The 20,250-nt window shown below is 46.3% G+C and overlaps 1 protein-coding gene across 1 annotated transcript; it reads right to left on the bottom strand.

Annotated features, from left to right (window-relative positions):
- Positions 1-2,733: 2,733 nt before the first annotated feature.
- Positions 2,734-20,040, bottom strand: PIERCE1 (piercer of microtubule wall 1). Its single transcript, XM_049896376.1, has 3 exons — positions 19,015-20,040; positions 16,361-16,439; positions 2,734-3,269 (listed from the first exon to the last, which is right to left on the bottom strand). The coding sequence occupies exons 1-3, from the start codon at positions 19,155-19,157 to the stop codon at positions 3,081-3,083; spliced, it is 411 nt and encodes a 136-aa protein (XP_049752333.1). The 5' UTR covers positions 19,158-20,040; the 3' UTR covers positions 2,734-3,080.
- Positions 20,041-20,250: the final 210 nt, after the last annotated feature.

Here is a 20,250-nt window from a genome sequence, read left to right as displayed (position 1 = left end):
TAATAAATACAATTAAAATTTTATGAACAGAGAGGTACTGCCTCCTCCATCCCTCCCCGGTAGTTAAAGGGCCTCGAGAGGGAAAACAGCAGCACAAACCCCACAGGCCACACCTTCCCATCGCAACCAGGTTTCCCCAGGTGTGGCTGTTCTGGGGGCAGAGGGGGGCACATTACCTTGTAAAATCTTTTGAGGCTTCTAGCATTTTGTGTGCTGAGCACAGATTTTTTTTTTCCATGTCAATATATTTTACTATGTATTTGAAACTCTTTAATCTACTATAATTAAAAGATGAAAGGTCACAGGAATGTTAATGACAGTATACTTTTAGAGCAAGAAGTGGCTGGTTTGAGCCAGCTCAGCAGCTAACTTAAGGAATGAGTCAAGTGATAGGAGACTTTATTTTTCAAATTTCAATTTCAGAGTAGAATAAAAAGGCCCAATAAAGCAAAGACCTAGTCATGGCATGAAGAGGGAAGTTTTCAAACATTGCTGTGCCCTGTTCCTTTTATTTAGGAGCCCTGATGGCACAGTGGTTAAAGCGGTCGGCTGCTAACCAGAATGTCAGTAGTTTGAACCTACCAGGTGCTCCACAGGAGAAGGATACAGCAGTCTGCTTCTGTTAAGGTCACAGCCGTGGGAACCCTATGGGGCAGCTCTACTCTGTCCTACAGGGTCACCATGAGTCGGAATCGACTTGGCAGCAACAATTTTTTTTTTAATTCTGAAAGCTGGTTTTGTCGCCGGCTTAAGACACCTTTTCTGCAACAGTTCTGATTGAATTTGAGATTTTGAAAGAAAAGGACCATAAATGTCAAAAGAGTGACTTGATACCATTTTCAGCCTTTTTGGACTCAATAATCACAAATAGAAAATACATTCTTTTCATATTCAGTGCGATCGGTGAATCTAAACTTTTTTTTCCTCAACCCTTCAAGATTTCATTTTGGAAATAAAAAGCCAAGGTTCTTGAAATTTACAATCACTAGAGTTCCCATATGCCTTGTACAAACAAGCAGAAAGTTAGGGCCCCGCCTGCAGGGTCAGATGCTGAGGACCTGACACCCCCCAAGGACACCCCCAAGGCAGTTCAGCCTGGGAACCTCCTTTGGACCCCCATCGCCCGTAGAGGTAAGACCTGCCTCCCTCCGCTGTGAGGACCCCGTGAGGTGCCTGTACCCAAAGCCATTTGAGAACAGCCAGACAGCAGTCAAGCGGAGAGGCCCCCAGCCACCTGGGGCTCACGGGGGCCCAGGTACCAGAAGGCAGGACGTTGCTGAGTTTTCAAGATGGACGTGTATGTTATATCACAGGCATTTCTGTTTCCATCTTCTCCGACTAAACGTAGAGTCTAAATTTACATTAACTCCTTAGCAACTGTTACAGAAATAACATTTCAACGGAGATGATCAATTAAAGCATTTCTGTGCTTATAGCATCAGAATTAACTCCCTTTTTTTGTCAAAGTCAGGTCTATTGATATTCCCAGTCAGAGTCTCAATATCACCCAGTTAGGACTGGGGGTCTGTCCAGGTTCCCGAGGGTTCTCTCAGGTGTCTGCTGCAGCTGCCCAAAGTCCCAGGGTGGCGGAAAAGTTACCTTGGCTGGTAGTTTTATCATGCCCCGAGTTCTAATCCAGTTGAGGAAGGAATTTGTTCTTTTCAGTATGTTTAGAAACTTGGCTGATAAGACAGTCTTGTCTTTTTTTTTTTTTATTATTTCAATAGAGGCTAAAGGCAGAGGGGTTGTCAGCACGTAGTATTTTTAACGAAGGGCTCTACGAATTAGTTTTCAGTTTTCCAGCTGAGGAGAAAGACACCGTGTAAGTTCGGTCCCAGGTTCAGCTTTGTGTCGTTTTTTAATTAAATATATTGATTTTCCCTGGAAACTATTCCCATCCCATATTGGATATTAAGAATGTTGCCCGAATGTTTACTTTTGTTATTAATAATAAAAAGTTTACAAAGAAGAAATAACCATAGTGTCTAATTTCTTCATAAACTCCTAAGTGAATAGAACCCGTTTGGATGAAGATCTCTGTGAACAAGATATCGTCCGCGGTTTTTAAAAGACAATTTCTTCTCTGGAGTCCTCTGACTTGTCCAGATTTCCCGTAACGAGCGTCTGCCGCTCTCTCAAAGTGAGGCAAACAATCTACGTCTGAAAGATAGATCCTGTCACAATTCTTTTTCTTACTGACGACCCTCTAACTCAAAATTTCAGAGCGCGTATAGACAAAAAATCCAGTTAACACAGTTACCCTCGCCTCAGGAAAATACAAGTGATTCCCTGCTTTTTAAAAAAAAAAAAAAAAAATTTTTATTGAGATTTTTAAATAAATCAAAAGTAGAGAACAGAACCTCCCCCCCGTACTCCCCCCGCCCCCGCGCCCTGTCTGCATCAGGCCCCACCAGCATGAGGCATTTTGCAGCCTGCTTTCCTCTATGGCCCTCCCCCATCCCATCTTTGTGTCTGGAGGGGGCTAACCTGTACGTCTACCTGCCTACACCTCTCACCGGCCAGGCTCAGTGCTGGCGCCTCCCTGCCTGCTTCAGCGTGGAGCTACCCCGGCAAGACGTCTGCCCATGGGCCCTACTCTCCTTGCCCAGCAGTGATGGGGGCAGACGCTGCTGCCCCATCTATGCCCACCCTCCCACCGTGTCCTTGCACTGTTTGTGCAGATTTCAGCCTGGGTGCTCTGTCACATGACACCTGCTCCATACCTTGTCATGCATATAAAATTGGCTCCCCAGGAAAGATGCGGTGGCATTATTCGTATGTTCCTGGTGCTCAGCCGGACTTGGACCCCAGGATGTCTACAGTCCTGCCCCTTGGTTACACATGTCAGAGGAGACCAGGAAATCTTATACGTGGCAATGGTTTTAATGGAAAGTCATACAAATAGCATCTTTTCCATGTACATCTTAGACATAAAATAAAGCAGGAAATGCAGGCCTGTTTGCCTGTTTCACTATCGCAGAGAGGAAAGTTAGCTTCGGGACGAGCGGTGAAGGCCGAACCACTACAGCCGAGCAGGTGACCCAGGCCCAGGGGTGATGATTCTTCACCGGCCGGGTCTCTCAGTCGCAGATGGACGGCCTGTTGGTGTTGTAGCTGGGGTGGAAGTTGAGGCGGTCATAGGGGGTGATGTAGTTGTCCGGGCCGGTCACGAAGCTTCTCTCCATGAAGACGTTGAAGGTGTTGTTCTGGTACATCCCGAAGGCAGCAAGTTGTTGGGAAAATTTACTGGAATGAGGATAAAATACTTTCTGGAAGAAAAAAGGAAGACTAAGATGAATGATGCGTGATCACACACAAGCAGTCGTTTGGGAGTTTTGGAAGAAAAATAAAAACTTGTAAGAAATGTAGGTCATTCTTAGTAAAGGAAAGCCAGGTGACTAAACACCCGAGTTTGCTCTAGACCATCCGAGTCTGTGCCCGCGGTTTGGCACGGCTATTTGTGTTGTTATCAGCTGCCGGTGAGCTGACCCTGTGGGGCCCCGTGCACCACGGAACGAACACTGCCCGGTCCTGTGTCATCCTCACGACGGGCTGCAGATCAGACCACTGCGGGGCCGTAGGTTCAGAAGTAGATTGCCAGACTTTTCTTCCTAGTTCATCTCAGTCTGGATGCTCCTCTGAAAATGAAAACCCCAGCCAACACCCCCCCCCCCCTTTCCTTGTCTTGCTAACCAACCGCAAGCTTGCTCTCAGCCACATTTCTCAGGAAGTCACCGCAGGCAGTGGCTCCACCCACTACACTGGCCCGAGCTAGACCCTGAAACACGCATAGGTCGAGGAGATCACGTCCTTCACTCGACCCCAGACACGACTGTCACTGGAAAGAACAATATTTCCCAGCCCGTGATTTCACCCGATTCCATTCGAGAAGCAAGGAGTCCCACCCCACGGACATCCAACGGAAGATGATTTAACACCCGGACCTCCAAATGGACGTGGGAAGGCTCAGGGCAGAGAGTTCTGGGTACGAAACCCAAGCCTGGAAACCACTGGACAAAAATCTCCCCAGCTTCCTCAGACCGTGAGCATGGGGCCTTACAGTCGCTAGACCCCACGTTGCTCCTTGTCTGCGCAGACAATAAACTTGCCACTATTTCCCTTGTAATCAGTGTCCGTCTTACTTCAATCGGCTAATAGGACAGGAGAAGAACCCTGGTGGCATTTGCTTACTGCGCGTGAGGTACACCGGCTGGGAATCGAACCTGGGTCTCTCACATGGAAGGCGGGGATTCTACCACTGAGCCACCGCTGCCTCACATGATTGCCTCCTCTCACTTTCAGAAGAAGAAATTCAGTGGCCACCTGGGTGTGGTTATGAGCATTATCTTGGGGGTCAGCCCTGAAGCAACCCTGGTTCTGCTTTTGCCACCTGTGTTACTCTAGGCAAGTCATTGGGCCTCTCTGAACTTGTTTTCTCTTCTGTGGAGTAGAAATAATATCTACATCAGTGTCTTTTCACCTGGCCTGAGTATTAGAATCATTTGTAAAGCTTAAAAAAAAATCCCCCTACAGCAATGTCATTATGTAAAAGAAGACAACATTGAAACAAGGAAGAGGGACTAAGAAATGTAGTCATAGATCTTTCATATGGAGAGGAAGACAAGGCAATATGAAGAAATAAAAGTTAGGTTTAAACCTAGAAAAATAGGGGTAAATATTAAGGTAACCACAAAGGAGACTAACAATCCTACTCATCAAAATAAAATACAAGAAAAAAATAGAGACTCACCAGAAACAAAATCAACAATAATGAATAAGAGGAAAAGACAATATCTAAACTACTCAGTGCAAACAATTAAGTGGGAAAAAGTATCAACAACACACAAAAAAAGACATCAAAATGACAGCACTAAACTCATTAAAAAAAAAAATCTCATACCTATCCATTATTACACTGAATGTAAATGGACTAAATGCACCAATAAAGAGACAGAGAGTGGCAGAATGGATTAAAAAACACAATCTGTCTATATGCTGCCTACAAGAGACACACCTTAGACTTAAGAGTCACAAACAAACTAAAACTCAAACGGTGGAAAAAAATATATCAAGCAAACAACAATCAAAAAAGAGCAGGAGTGGCAATATTAATTCCTGGCAAAATAGACTTTAAATCCACCACAAAGGATAAAGAAGGACACTATATAATGACTAAAGAGACAATATACCAGGAGGATATAACCATATTAAATATTTATGCAGCCAATGACAGGGCTGCAAGATACATAAAACAAACGCTACCAGCATTGAAAAGTGATATAGACAGCTCTACAATTATAGGAGACTTCAACACATGACTTTCAGTGAAGGACAGAACATCCAGAAAGCAGCTCAATAAAGACATGAAAGATCTAAATGCCACAATCAACCAACTTGACCTCATAGACATACACAGAACATTCTACCCAACAGCAGCCAAGAATACTTTCTTTTCTTGTGCACCTGGAACATTCTCTAGAAGAGACAGCATATTAGGTCATAAAGCCTTAGCAGAATCCAAAACATCAAAATATTACAGAGCATCTTCTCTGACCACAAGGCCATAAAAGTAGAAATCAATAACAGAAAAAGCAGAGAAAAGAAATCAAACACTTGGAAACTGAACAATACCCTGCTCAAAAACAACTCGGTTATGGAAGACATGAAGAAGGGAATAAAGAAATTCATAGAATTTCATAAACACTTCCTACCAGAACCTTTGAGACACAGCTAAAGCAGTGCTCAGAGGTCAATTTATATCAATAAATGCACACATCCAAAAAGAAGAAAGGGCCAAAATCAAAGAATTATCCCAAAACTTAAATAGAAAGAGAGCAACAAAAGAAACCCTCAGGCACCAGAACAAAGCAAATAATAAAAACTAGAGCAGAATTAAATAGAGAACAGAAAAACTAATGAAAAAGTTAACAAGACCAAAAGCTACTTCTTTGAAAAAAACTAACAAAATTGATAAACCATTGGCCAAACTGACAAAAGAAAAAGAGGAGAGGAAGCAAATAACCCAAACAAGAAATGAGATGGGCAATACCACAACAGACCCAACTGAAATTAAAAGAATCATATCAGATTACTATAAAAATTATACTCTAACAAATTTGAAAACCTAGGAGAAATGAGTGAATTTCTAGAAAAACACTACCTACCTAAACTAACACAAACAGAGGTAGAAAAACTACATAAACCCATAACATAAGAAGAGATTGAAAAAGTAAGTAAAAAACTCCCAACAAAAAAAAGCCCTGGCCTGGACGGCTTCACAGCAGAGTTCTACCAAACTTTCAGAGAAGAGTTAACACCGCTACTACTAAAGGTATTTCAAGAGATAGAAAAGGACGGAATACTCCCAAACTCATTCTATGAAGTCAGCATATCCCTGATACCAAAACCAGGTAAAGATGCCACAAAAAAAGAAAATTACAGCCCTATATCCCTCATGAACTTAGAGGCAAAATCCTCAACAAAATTCTAGCCAATAGAATTCAACAACATATCAAAAAAAATAATTCGCCATGACCAAGTGGGATTCAAACCAGGTATGCAGGGATGGTTCAACATTAGAAAAACAATTAATGTAATCCACCACATAAAGAAAACAAAAGACAAGAATCACATGATTTGATCAATCGATACAGAAAAGGCATTTGACAAAGTTCAACACTCATTCATGATAAAAATTCCCAGCAAAATAGGAATAGAAGGAAAATTCCTCAACATAATAAAGGGCATTTATACAAAGCCAACAGCCAACATCATCCTAAATGGAGAGAGTCTGAAAGCATTCCCCTCGAGATTAGGACCCAGACAAGGATGCCCTTTAACACCACTTTTATTCAACATTGTGCTGGAGGTCTTAACCAGAGCAATTAGGCTAGACAAATAAAGGGCACCCAGATTGGTAAGGAAGAAGTTAAAGTATCTCTATTTGCAGATGACATGATCTTATACACAGAAAACCCTAAAGAATCCTCCAGAAAACTACTGAAACTAATGGCAGAGTTGAGCAGAGTATCTGGTTACCAGATAAACATACAAAAATCAGTTGGATTTCTCTACATCAAGAAAAAGAACATTGGAGAGTAAATTACCAAATCAATACCATTTACAGTAGCCCCCAAGAAGATAAAATACTTAGGAATAAATCTTACCAGAGATGTAAAAGACCTATACAAAGAAAACGACAAGACACTACTGCAAGGAACCAAAAGAGACCTACGTAAGTGGAAAAACATACCTTGACCACGGATAGGAAGACAACATTGTGAAAATGTCTATTCTATCAAAAGCGATCTATACATACAATGCAATTCCAATCCAAACTCGAATGACATTTTTTAATGAGCTGGAGAAACAAATTACCAACTTCATATGGAAGGGAAAGAGACCCGGGATAAGTAAAGCATTACTGAAAAAGAAGAACAAAGTGGGAGGCCTCACACTACCTGATTTTAGAGCCTATTATACCGCAACAGTAGTCAAGACAGCCTGGTACTGGTACAACAACAGATACATAGACCAATGGAACAGAATTGAGAATCCAGACATAAAACCATCCACATATGAGCAGCTGATATTTGACAAAGGCCCAAAGCCAGTTAAATAGGGAAAAGACAATCTCTTTAACAAATGGTGCTGGCATAACTAGATATTCATCTGCAAAAAAATGAAACAAGACCCATATCTCACACCATGCACAACAGTGAACTCAAAATGGATCAAAGACCTAAATATAAAATCTAAAATGGTAAGGATCATGGAAGAAACAAAAGGGACAATGTTAGGTGCCCTAATACATGGCATAAACAGTATACAAAACATTACAACAATGCACAAACACCAGAAGAGAAACTAGATAACTGGGAGCTCCTAAAAATCAAACACTTATGCTCATCCAAAGACTTCACCAAACTAGTAGGAAGGTTACCTACAGACTGAGAAAAAGTTTTTGGCTACGACAAATCCGATCAGCGTCCAATCTATAAAATCTACCCGATACTGCAAAAACTCAAGAACAAAAAGACAACCCAATTAAAATATGGGCAAAGGATATGAACAGACACTTCACTAAAGAAGACGTTCAGGTAGCTAACAGACACATGAGAAAATGCTCTCGTTCATTAGCCATTAGAGAAATGAAAATCAAAACTACCATGAGATTCCATCTCACTCCAACAAGGCTGGCATTAATCCAAAAACACAAAATAATACATGTTGGAGAGGCTGTGGTGAGTCTGGAACACTTATACACTGCTGGTGGGAATGTAAAATGGTACAACCACTTTGGAAATCGATTTGGCACGTCCTTAAAAAGCAAGAAATAGAACTACCATACGATCCAACAATCCCACTCCTTGAAACATATTCTAGAGAAATAAGAGCCTTTATACGAACAGATATATGCACACCCATGTTTACTGCAGCCCTGTTTACAAGAGCAAAAACATGGAAGCAACCAAGGTGCCCTTCAATGAATGAATGGATAAATAAATTATGGTATATTCACATGATGGAATACTACGCATCGAGAAAGAACAGTGATTAATCTGTGAAACATTTCATAACATGGAGGAATCTGGAAGGCATTATGCTGAGTGAAATTAGTTGCAAAAGGACAAATATTGTATGAGACCACTATTATAAGAGCTCAAGAAATACTTTAAACAGAGAAGAAAATATTCTTTGATGGTTATGAGAGTGGGGAGGGAGGGAGGGAGAGGGGTTTTCACTAATTAGACAGTAGATAAGAACTATTTTAGGTGCAGGGAAAGACAACACACAATACAGGAGAGGTCAGCACAACTGGACTAAACCAAAAGCAAAGAAGTTTCCTGAATAAACTGAACACTTCGAAGGCCAGTGTAGCAGGGGCAGGAGTTTGGAGACCATGGTTTCAGGGCACATCTAGGTCAATTGGCATAATAAAATCTATTAAGAAAACAATCTGCATCCCACTTTGGTTGGTGGTGTCTGGGGTCTTAAACATTAGCAAGCAGCCATCTAAGATGCATCAATTGGTCTCAACTCACCTGGAGCAAAGGAGAATGAAAAACACCAATGACACAAGGTAATTATAAGCCCAAGACACAGGTAGGGCCACATAAACCAGAGACTACATCAGCCTGAGACCAGAAGAACTAGATGGTGCCTGGCTACAACCCATGACTGCCCTGACAGGGAACACGACAGAGAATCCCCAAGGGAGCAGGAGAGCAGTGGGATGCAGACCTCAAATTCTTGTGAAAAGACCAGACTTAATGGTCTGATTGAGTCTAGAAGGACCCTGGAGGTAATGGTCCCCAGACCTTCTGTTAGCCCAAGATAGGAACCATTCCCAAAGCCAACTCTTCACACAGGGATTGGACTGGACTATGGGATAGAAAATGATACTAATGAGGAGTGAGCTTCTTGGATCAAGTAGACACATGAGGCTATATGGGCAGCTCCTGTCTGGAGGGGAGATGAGAGGGCAGAGGGGGTCAGAAGTTGGTCTAATGGACATGAAAATAGAGAGTGGAGAGGAGTGTGCTGTCTCATTAGGGGAAGAGCAACAAAGTGTATATAGCAAGGTGTATATAAACTTTTATATGAGATACTGACTTGATTTGTAAACTTTCACTTAAACCACAATAAAAATAAAAAAATAAAAAATCCCCCTATTTCAGACTTCTAGCCTCCTGAAGTGTGAGAAAATAAATTTATGATTGTTAAAACCAAAAAAAAAAAAGTTCCTGATACCCACCCCCAGCAGAGACGTCTGGGGAGGGGCTGCCCTGTGGAGGCTGAGAAGCATCAGCATGTGCCAAGGGATATGGGGGAGCATGGCCATGGCCACTCATGTGTAAGCAGGCAGTGCTAGAAATGATGCGAGCACAATTAGGTGATTATCATGGATTGAATTGTGTCCCCAAAATATCTGTCAACTTGGCTAGGCCATGATTCCCAATAGTGGCTGATTGTCCACCATTTTGTCATCTGATGTGATTTTCCTGTCTTATAAATCCTACCTCTATGATGTTACTGAGGCAGGATTAGCAGCAGCTATGTTAACGAGGCAGGGCTCAAACTACGAGATTAGGTTGTGTCTTAAACCAATCTCTTTTGAGGTATAAAAGACAGAATTGAGCAGAGAGTCATGGGGACCTTATACCACCAAGAAACAACAGCCAGGAGAATAGCATGTCCTTTGGACCCAGGGTCCCTGTGCTGAAAAGCTCCTTGACTGGGAAGATTGCTGACAAGGACCTTCCCCCAGAGCCGACAGCGAAAAAGACAGCCTTTCCCTGGAGCTGGCACTCTGAATTTGGACTTCTAGCCTCCTAGACTGCGAGAGAATAAATTTTTGTTAAAGCCATCCACTTGTATTTTTGTTATAGCAGCATGTCATGAATTATGTCCCCCCAAAAATGTGCGTATCAGTTTGGCTGGGCCATGATTCCCAGTACTGTGTGATTTTCCTATATGTTGTAAATCCTGCCTTTATGATGTTAATGAGGGAGGACAGGCGGTAGTTGTGTAGTGAGGCAGGACTCAATCTACAAGATTGGATTGTGTCTTGAGATATAAAAGACAGAAGCAAGCAGAGAGTTGGGGACCTCATACCACCAAGAAAGCAGCACCAGGAGCAGAGCTCGTCCTTTGGACCTGGGGTCCCTGCATCTGAGAAGCTCCTCAACCAGGAGAAGATTGATGACAAGGAATCTTCCTCCAGAGCTGACGGAGAGGGAAAGTCTTTGCCTAGAGCTGACAGCCTGAATTTGGACTTGCAGCCTACTAGACTGTGAAAGAATAAATTTCTCTTCGTTAAAGCCAACCACTTGTGGTATTTCTGTTATGGTAGCACTAGATCAGTAAGACAATTTGGTACCGAGAGTGGGGTGCTGCTCTAACAGATATCTAAAATGCACAAGCGGTTTTGAAACTGTGAATGGATAGAGTTGTGACAGCGGCAGAGGACCAGCGCAGCAGCCAGCCTGCATCGGCAGAACCAGGAGACCAGTGCAAGACGACTCACGGAGCGAGAGGAGCTAAGTGCCTGTGTGCAGGCTTCCCGATGGAGTGCGGTGCCTCCAGGCACTTACTGGTGGAGCTATATAGGCTTGCCAACCCACAGAGCCAGAGGGCTGAGTGCCTTTGTGTAGGAGGCTTCCTAGTGGAGTGGGGTGCCTCTGGGCACTTATCGGTGGAGCTACAGAGCTTTGGAACACTTGCCTCAGCAGGGCAGATGTGGGTGTGAGGGCCCAGAGCCCGGAGGCCAAGAAACCAGGAAGCAGAAGCTGAGGAGAGAAGGAACACAAGAAGCTGAGCTGCCTCAGTCTCAAAAGGTATGGCCATGACCTCAGGGGTTTCAAAGGGTGGAGCCACGGCCTGTGGTATTTCTAAGGATGGAGTCACCACTCAGAAGGACTAGGAGAATGGTGCACCTAAAGCCTAAAACCAAGGGAGCAGAGTTGCTGTCCCCGTGGGCCTGAAAGGTGGAGTTGAAGCCCAGGGCCAAGGGGGCTCCACTCAGAGTCTGGAGAGTGCAGCCCATACCTAGAGTCTGGAGGGCAGGGCTATTGTGTAAATGGTCTCAGAGAAGAGAGGATTCTTTTCAGAGCTTTGAGGGCTAATGTGTTCTGCTGACTCCCTTGGTGCCTGTTATCCCTTCTTTTCCTCCAGTTTCTCCCATTTGTAATGGAAACGTCTAGCTTGTCCCTGTTCTGCCACTGTACCACTGGAAGCAAATAACTTGTATTCTAGATTTCACAGATGAAAAGATATGATGGAATGAATATGTTTTGCATGTTGCAAGAATGTGATTTGGGGGTGGCCAAAGGGTGGAATGTCATGGATTGAATTACGTCCTCCCCAAAATGTGTATATCAGTTTGGCTGGGCCATGATTCCCAGTATCCTGTGATTCAGGGAAACCCTGGTGGCGTAGTGGTTAAGCGCTACAGCTGCTAACCAAGAAGTCGGCAGTTCTACTCTGTCCTATAGGGTCGCTATGAGGCCAGATTGACTCATAGCGGGTTTGGTTTGGTTTTTTGTGTGTGTGTGATTTTCCTATATGTTGTAAATCCTGCCTCTACGATTTAATGAGGGAGGATGAGCAGCAGTTGTGTTAGTGAGGCAGGACTCAACCTACAGGATTGGATTGTGTCTTGGGGCAATCTCTTGAGATACAAAAGCAAGCAGAGAGACAGGGGACCTCATACCACCAAAAGAGCAGCACCCGGAGCAGAGCATGTCATTTGGACCCAGGGTCCCTGCACCTGAGAAGCTCCTTGACCAGGGGAAGATTGAGGACAAGAACCTTCCTCCAGAGCTAACAGAGAGAGAGAGACTTCCCCTGGAGCTGACTTTTAACCTATTTCACTGTGAGGAAATAAATTTCTCTTTGTTAAAGCTTTCTACTTGTGGTATATTTGTTATAGCAGCAGTAGATGACTAAGACACAGCACTAGATGACTAAGACAGTGACCTTGAGGTTTCTGATGTAAGCGGCCTGAACCTCTGTGGGATATCTGACCCCGGGGAAGTGATGTGTCCTTAGACCACAACTGCTCCAAGCAGATCATGTGATGTTTTGATTCCTTGGCAGGAAACAAGTGCAAAGAGAAATGGCAGCAGCCATTTCTTAAAAGGCAAAGCCCTTTTATTTCCCGTTCCCACGTGGGAAATAAACGCTCCTAGCAACCAGGACCCACACTTGCTTAAGACACAGGCCGCTGGACTCAAGATAAAGCAAGTAGCTAAGAAGCAGGATATTGCTTGACACTCAGAACAAGGCCAGGAGCCACCTGTGGAACAAACCATCAATTGTTCATATGCAAGTTCAAGGTGAAACTGAAGAAAATCAGAGCAAGTCCACGAGAGCCAAAATATGACCTTAAATATATTCCACCTGAATTTAGAGACTATCTGAAGAAAAGATTTGACACATTGAACACTAGTGACTGAAGACCAGACAAGCTGGGAAAGGACATCATACGTGAAGAAAGCAAGAGGTCACTGAAAAGACAAAAAAGAAAGAAAAGGCCAAGACAGGTGTCAGAGGAGACTCTGAAAATTGCCTTTGAACATTGAGCAGCTAAACCAAAAGGAAGAATTGATGAAGTAAAAGAACTGAAGATTTCAAAGGGCGGCTCAATAATACAAAGTAAAACATTATAATGACGTGTGCAAAGAGCTGGAGATGGAAAACCAAAAGGTAAGAACACGCTCAGCGTTTCTCAAGCCAAAAGAACTGAAGAAAAAATTCAAGCCTCGAGTTGCAACAGTGAAGGATTCTGTGGGAAAAATATTAAATGATGTAGGACGCATCAAAAGAAGATAGAAGGAATATACAGAGTCATTATACCAAAAAGAATTAGTCAATGTTCAACCATTTCAAGAGGTGGCATATGATCAGGAACCGATGGTACTGAAGGAAGAAGTCAAAGCTGCTCTGAAGGCATTGGCGAAAAACAAGGCTCCAGGAATTGATGGACTATCAATTCAGATGTTTCAACAAACGGATGCAGTGCTGGAAGTGCTCACTTGTCTATACCAAGAAATATGGAAGACAGCTTCCTGGCCAACTGACTGGAAGAGATCCATATTTATGCCTATTCCCAAGAAAGGTGATCCAACCAAATGTGGAAATTATCACACAATATTATTAATATCACACGCAAGCAAAATTCTGCTGAAGATCACTCAAAAACGGCTGTAACAGTATATCGACAGGGAACTGCCAGAAATTCAGGCTGGTTTCAGAAGAGGACGTGGAACCAGGGATATCATTGCTGATGTCAGATGGGTCCTGGCTGAAAGCACAGAATACCAGAAGGATGTCTACCTGTGTTTTATTGACTATGCAAAGGCATTCGACTGTGTGGACCATAACAAATTATGGATAATATTGCAAAGAATGGGAATTCCAGAACACTTAATTGTGCTCATGAGGAACCTTTACAGAGATCAAGAGGCAGTTGTTCGGTCAGGACAAGGGGATATTGATTGGTTTAAAGTCAGGCAAGGTGTGCGTCAGGGTTGTATCCTTTCACCATACCTATTCAATCTGTATGCTGAGCAAATAATCCGAGAAGCCGGACTATATGAAGAAGAACCGGGCATAAGGATTGGAGGAAGACTCATTAACAGCCTGCGTTATGCAGATGACACAACCTTGCTTGCTGAAAGTGAAAAGGACTTGAAGCACTTACTAGTGAAGATCAAAGACCACAGCCTTCAGTATGGATTGCACCTCAACATAAAGAAAACAAAAAATCTCACAACCGGACCAATGAGCAACATCATTATAAACGGAGAAAAGACAGTTGTCAAGGATTTCATTTTAGTTGGATCCACAATCAACAGCCATGGAAGCAGCAGTCAAGAAATCAAAAGATGTATTGCATTGGGTAAATCTGCTGCAAAGGACCTCTTCAAAATGTTGAAGGGCAAAGATGTCACGTTGAAGACTAAGGTGTGCCTGACCCAAGCCATGGTTTTTCAATCGCATCATATGCATGTGAAAGCTGGACAATGAACACGGAAGACCGAAGAAAAATTGATGCCTTTGAATTGTGGTGTTGGCGAGGAATATTGAATATACCATGGGCTGCCAAAAGAATGAACAAATCTGTCTTGGAAGAAATGTGGCCAGAATGCTCCTTAGAAGCAAGGATGGCGAGACTGGGTCTTACATACTTTGGACATGTTGTCAGGAGGGATCAGTCCCTGGAGAAGGACATCATGCCTGGCAGAGTACAGGGTCAGCGGAAAAGAGGAAGACCCTCAACGAGGTGGATTGACACAGTGGCTGCAACAATGAGGACAAGCATAACAACAACTGTAAGGATGGCGCAGGACCAGGCAGTGTTTCGTTCTGTTGTGCACAGGGTCGCTACGAGTCGGAACCGACTCAAGGGCACCTAACAACAACAATAACAAGAAGCAGGGAACACCTACTCTGGACCCTGTCCCCGATCCCTGTGCCGTGGTGATGCTGTGGAAAACTCCCACAATGCTATGCTACTCAGCCAGTGAACGGAAAACTGCCACAATCCTGTGTTACTCAAGCAGCATGCAGGCCTTCTCCTCAGAAATGCCTGATCCCGAGGGAAAAGTCAGAATCACTGGATTGTGAGAGTGACTCTCGAGGACTGTAGAAATTTTTTAGACAAACAATCCCATCGTTCAGGAGCCCTGGTGGCGCAACAGTTGAGCTCTTGGCTGCTGCTAACTGAAAAGCTGGCGGTCTGAACCCACCAGAGGCTCCATGGAGAACGACCTGGCGATCTGCTCCCACAAAGATCACAGCCTAGGAAACTCTATGGGGCAGTTCTACCCTGTCACACAGGGTCGCTACGAGTGGGAATCGACTCAATGACACCTAACAACAACAACATTCTCTTCACCACAAGGGCTCTGTTACCCACGCAAAGCAAATGAGCAGACAATTACCTGGAACTGTAAACGATGAGTATTTGGAAGAAAAAAAAAACAGCATCCTCACCCCAAAAACGGGCAGCCCTACCATCCTGAGCATCCAGGGCATGGCCACAGTGATCCATCCGGCCAAACACCCGGACCCAACAGGGGCATCCAGGGGGCTCTGGGGGGGCCACCCTGGTATGAGGCCAATCTCAAGGCAGCCCAGCTCTCCCAGACAGGCTCAGACCCCTGGGGCCCACCAACGTGCCCCACCCTTCTGCCCACTGTGCTGTCTGTCAGGCTGCAGCGGAATGTGCGTCTTCAGACCCTAAGTTACTATCTCAGAGGATGGCTGGTAATTCCAGAAATAAAGTAGGTCTCCATTTCTTGGCCTCCAAGCTGACTGCCTACTTACAAGAGACGGTTTTGTGCCCGTGTGCGTACATGTGAAGGGGAACAGGCCAGCCTCTCAGGGTGCTGTAGCAATACACCCCCCTTCCTCATCCGTTGAAATGATTTTATTATTACATTCACTCATTAAGTTACTTCTCCCCTGCCCTGATCAACAGGGTTTGAGGTGCCTCTCTCTGCCTTGGTGATTTGGCGCCCCCGGGCCCATCCCAGGGAGCCCAGGTGGCACAGTGGTTAAAGCATTTGGCTGCTAACCAAACGGTCAGTGGTTCAAATCCACCAGCCACGGCACAGAAGAAAGATGTGACAGTCAGCTTCCATAAAGATTACAGACTTGGAAACCCTATGAGACACTTCTATTCTGTCCTGGAGGATCACTATGAGCCAGAATTGACTGGACGGCAGTGGGCTTTGGGCCTCTGGGCCCATCCCCACCTCAGTCCTCCACCTCCCAATGTGCCACTGTTTTGAGTTCCAGGTTTCTGCCCCCCTGCCCCACACACCCTGCTGCCACCTTGCCCAGGACTCACCGGCATCTCGTGCACCGTGGGGGCTTGGCCTCCATATGCCTGGTTGCTGGTCCTGTACATGGAGCCAGGCTCCTTGGTCCTGTCAGATGAGAAACACATGGATTTTCCATAGACTTTAACTCCACCCTAGTCACAGCCTTCAAGGGTTTGGTCGATGGAGCTTCATTTGATATACCCCAAGGAAAGAGTCATGTACCCAGGCAGGTGATGGCCCATGAATACGGTCCCAGTGTGCGGGGTGGACTTGCCTGACAGAAGCAGCCCCCCAACTTCTGCTCCCCACTGCCCTGCTCTTTCCCATAGCAGCCAAAGCCCCAAAGGGCATTGTTATCCATTGAACTGTGTCCCCTCAAAAGATGTGCTGAAGTCCTAGCCCTGGTACCACTGAACACACCCTCTTTGGAAATAGGGTCTTTGCAGATGTGATCACTTAGGTTAACGTGAGCTCAGTGGGAGTGGTGGGTACTGATGTAACCTGAGTGATATCCTAATAAAAGAGAAGGGACACAGGGAGAAGACAATCACGTGAACACATGTCTACAAGACAAGGAACACCTGGTGCAACGCCTGGGGCTCCCAGAAGTCAGAAGAGATAGAACTATGAGACAAGAAGTGTCTGTTCATTAAAGGCACCCACAGTGTGGAATTTGTTTACAGCAGCCTCAAGGAAGGGTCCAACCCCCAGCGCCAGCTGGCTGAGCCTCCACGAGCCCCCTCCTGGGGATCACGGGGCTCCGGCTGATGGGGCCTTGGCATTGCCAGCCTCCAGCCTGCCACCCGGGGGTCCTTGGGCTTGAGTCCCAGCTGGCGGAGGCCATGCTTCCACCAGTGCAGATCAAGAAGAAGCCTGCCTGAAATGTGCAGTATCCACGGTCCCTGCCAGCAGAGCTGTTTACCTGCCAGACTCTGCATTCAGAGAGCGCAGCCGCATGCTAACTACAGGGTCTTGGACAAGTTAGTGCCTTTCTACATCTCAGAGACAATAGTAGACCTTGCTGTATAGGACTGTTGAGGGGATTAGGTGGTGGAGGGCAGCAAGGAGCTGAGCACAGGGCCCCACAGTAATAGATATCTGCTATCATTCATTGTCCCATTTTTCGCAATGTTATCCATAATTTGTTATGATCCACACAGTCGAATGCTTTTGCATAGTCAATAAAACACAGGTAAACATCCTCCTGGTATTCTCTGCTTTCAGCCAGGATCCAGCTGACATCAACAACGATATCTCTGGATCCACAATCAACAGCCATGGAAGCAGTAGTCAAGAAACCAAAAGATCCATTGCATTGGGTAAACCTGCTGCAAAGACCTCCTTAAAGTGTTGAAGAGCAAAGATGTCACGTTGAAGACTAAGGTGCGCCTGACCCAAGCCATGGTATTTTCAATCGCATCATATGCATATGAAAGCTGGACAATGAATAAGGAAGACCGAAGAAGAACTGACGCCTTTGAATTGTCATGTTGCTGAAAAATACTCAATATACCTGAACAGCCAAAAGAACGAACAAATCTGTCTTAGAAGAAGTACAACCAGAATGGTCCTTAGAAGCAAGGATGGCGAGACTGCGTCTTACATACTTTGGACATGTTGCCAGGAGGGGTCAGTCCCTGGAGAAGGACATCATGCTTGGCAGAGTACAGGGTCAGCGGAAAAGAGGAAGACCCTCAATGAGGTGGACTGATACAGTGGCTGCAACAATGAGCTGAAGCATAACAATGACTGTAAGGATGGCTCAGGACTGGGCAGTGTTTTGTTCTGTTGTGCACAGGGTCGCTATGAGTCGGAACCGACTCAACGGCACCTAACAACAACAACAACAACATTCGTTAGAGAGAAAAAGGCTAGCAATCTACTATAGAAAACCAGCCCATGAAAACCTATGAATCACACAGAACACGGTCCAACTCGCTGGCTTTGGACATGTCATCGGGGAGGTCAACTGCTAGAGCGGGACACTGCGTTTGCTGAAGGAGAGGGCCACCGGGGTAAGGGAGACCCTGGTGAGACAGACTGGCATAAAAGCTGCAGCAATGGGCTGCAACGTGCCAAGCTTGTGAGGATGATGCAGGACCAGGCAAGTTTTTGTTCTGTGGTACCGAGGCCGCCCTGAGTGCAGGGTGACTCCACAGCGGCCACCTATCACTCATCACGGCGTTCAGAGCACTTTAATAGCTTACGGGTGGTGGGTTCTGCCAACAGCCCCGGGATGGAGGTTTTGCAGAGGAGGCCTCGGAGGCTAGAGAGGAGGGGAGACTTGCCCCAGGGCACAGCGCGGTGGCATTGGGACCAGGCCTGGGCTTTCTGGTCTCCCCTGGGGCCCCTTCCACCCCACTGCCCTGGCCTGCACCCACCAACCCCATGTGTAGGTTTGCAAATTTTAGGCAGCACGTTCACAGCCATTGGCAGTCCAGGACAGCACGAGCCATGCTGCTGGCCACGCTACTGCTCTTGCCTTCAGATGCCAGGAGAGGCTGGGGGGGCTGGAGGACCCCTGCATAGAGGACTATCTGAGCGCTGGGAGAAAGAGCAGCTGGTGGCGCCTTGCTCACCACCCCCCCCCATGTTGGACCCGGGGGCCTCTCCTTCCTGTGTCCGCCAGGTGGACCCTAGGGGAGATCCAGCTCCCCTCACCTCGCACCTTCTTCCTCACCTGTAGCCCCGAAACCACCCCGGGTTGTTGAACCTGGCCGGTAGGTCCTCGCTCACTCGGTAATAGTCGCTGGTTTTCTCCGGGGGAGACTTGGCCTTGTGCTCGGCGGGTTCTGCCCACTCTTTGGGGTCTTCCTGGGACATTGTCTCTGGCCACCGCAGCAACGAGAAGGGCGGAAGCACGCTCGGCAGCAAAGCCGCGACTGTCGGCGTGGCGTCCTGTTGCTTAGCGACGGCCTGGTCACCTGACCGGGGAGGGCCCGGTTCTTAAAGGCGCCGAGCCACGCAGGCCAGGGCTTCTGCTGGGACTTGGGATAAATGCGAGGTCTAGAACCTTCCTGCGAACAACAAAGGGCTTGAGCCTGTTCCTGCTGGGACTCGGGGCTGCGGAGCGTGTCACTATTAGTCATCAGGCGAAAAGGCGCGCGACCCAACCGAGGATTTTTCCAAAACGCAGTGGAAGGCGCGCAGGATATGGAGCCTTGGGGTCGGATTTGGGGGCAAATGAAACCCGAGGTCCTGGGGGCTTCATCAGCAAATTGAGGGGGTTACCGTTACCCCAAGGCCACGTGTCAATCAATGATTTGACGCTTACTGTATGCGCCGGGGTGCATCTTGACCGGTAACTTCATGTGCCCAATACCCTGAGTCTAAATTTAAATTCGACATTTGGATAAATTTATGGAGTGCAGAGTGTTCAGACCTGATGGCCTAGTGGTTAAGTGCTGCGACTGCTAATCAAAAGGTCAGCAGTTCAAATCCACCAGGCGATCCTTGGAAACTCTATGGGGCAGTTCTACCCTGTCCTATAGGGTCGCTATGAGTCGGAATTGACTCCACGGCAACGAATATATAATATAAGTGTTCAGAAATAATAAATGGTCTCGGTGAGAAAGGTTGTATTGGCCTTGGGGAAGAAATCTCCTGGCGGGAGGCTAGGAGGGTCCTCATCCCCCAGGGAGGTTCCCGCGAGTGACGGCTCTCAGTCTTCTGGGGTTTGCCTCGCACTTCTGCAGCGAGGGGGCCAGAGGCCGCTCCTGCCGCCCTTCCCGGGACAGTGGTGGGAGGACCCACTACCCCGGCGACCGGCGGCCCCATCCGGACCTTGCCTGCGCCCCCCGCCCTCTAACCCGCGCGCTCGGCCCTCCTCCCCGCGGTCCCCGCACCCTGGCCGGGGGTCCCCCCGCCCCGTCCGGGACCCTGACTCCGCCCGCCGTCCCCGCCCCCCGCCCTGTGC

The sequence above is a fragment of the Elephas maximus genome, chromosome 9 (assembly GCF_024166365.1).
Source record: "Elephas maximus indicus isolate mEleMax1 chromosome 9, mEleMax1 primary haplotype, whole genome shotgun sequence".
NCBI classification, from domain to species: domain Eukaryota; kingdom Metazoa; phylum Chordata; class Mammalia; order Proboscidea; family Elephantidae; genus Elephas; species Elephas maximus.
The sequence above is the reverse complement of the archived record's forward strand: the minus strand, read 5'-3'. Positions and strand labels throughout refer to the sequence as shown.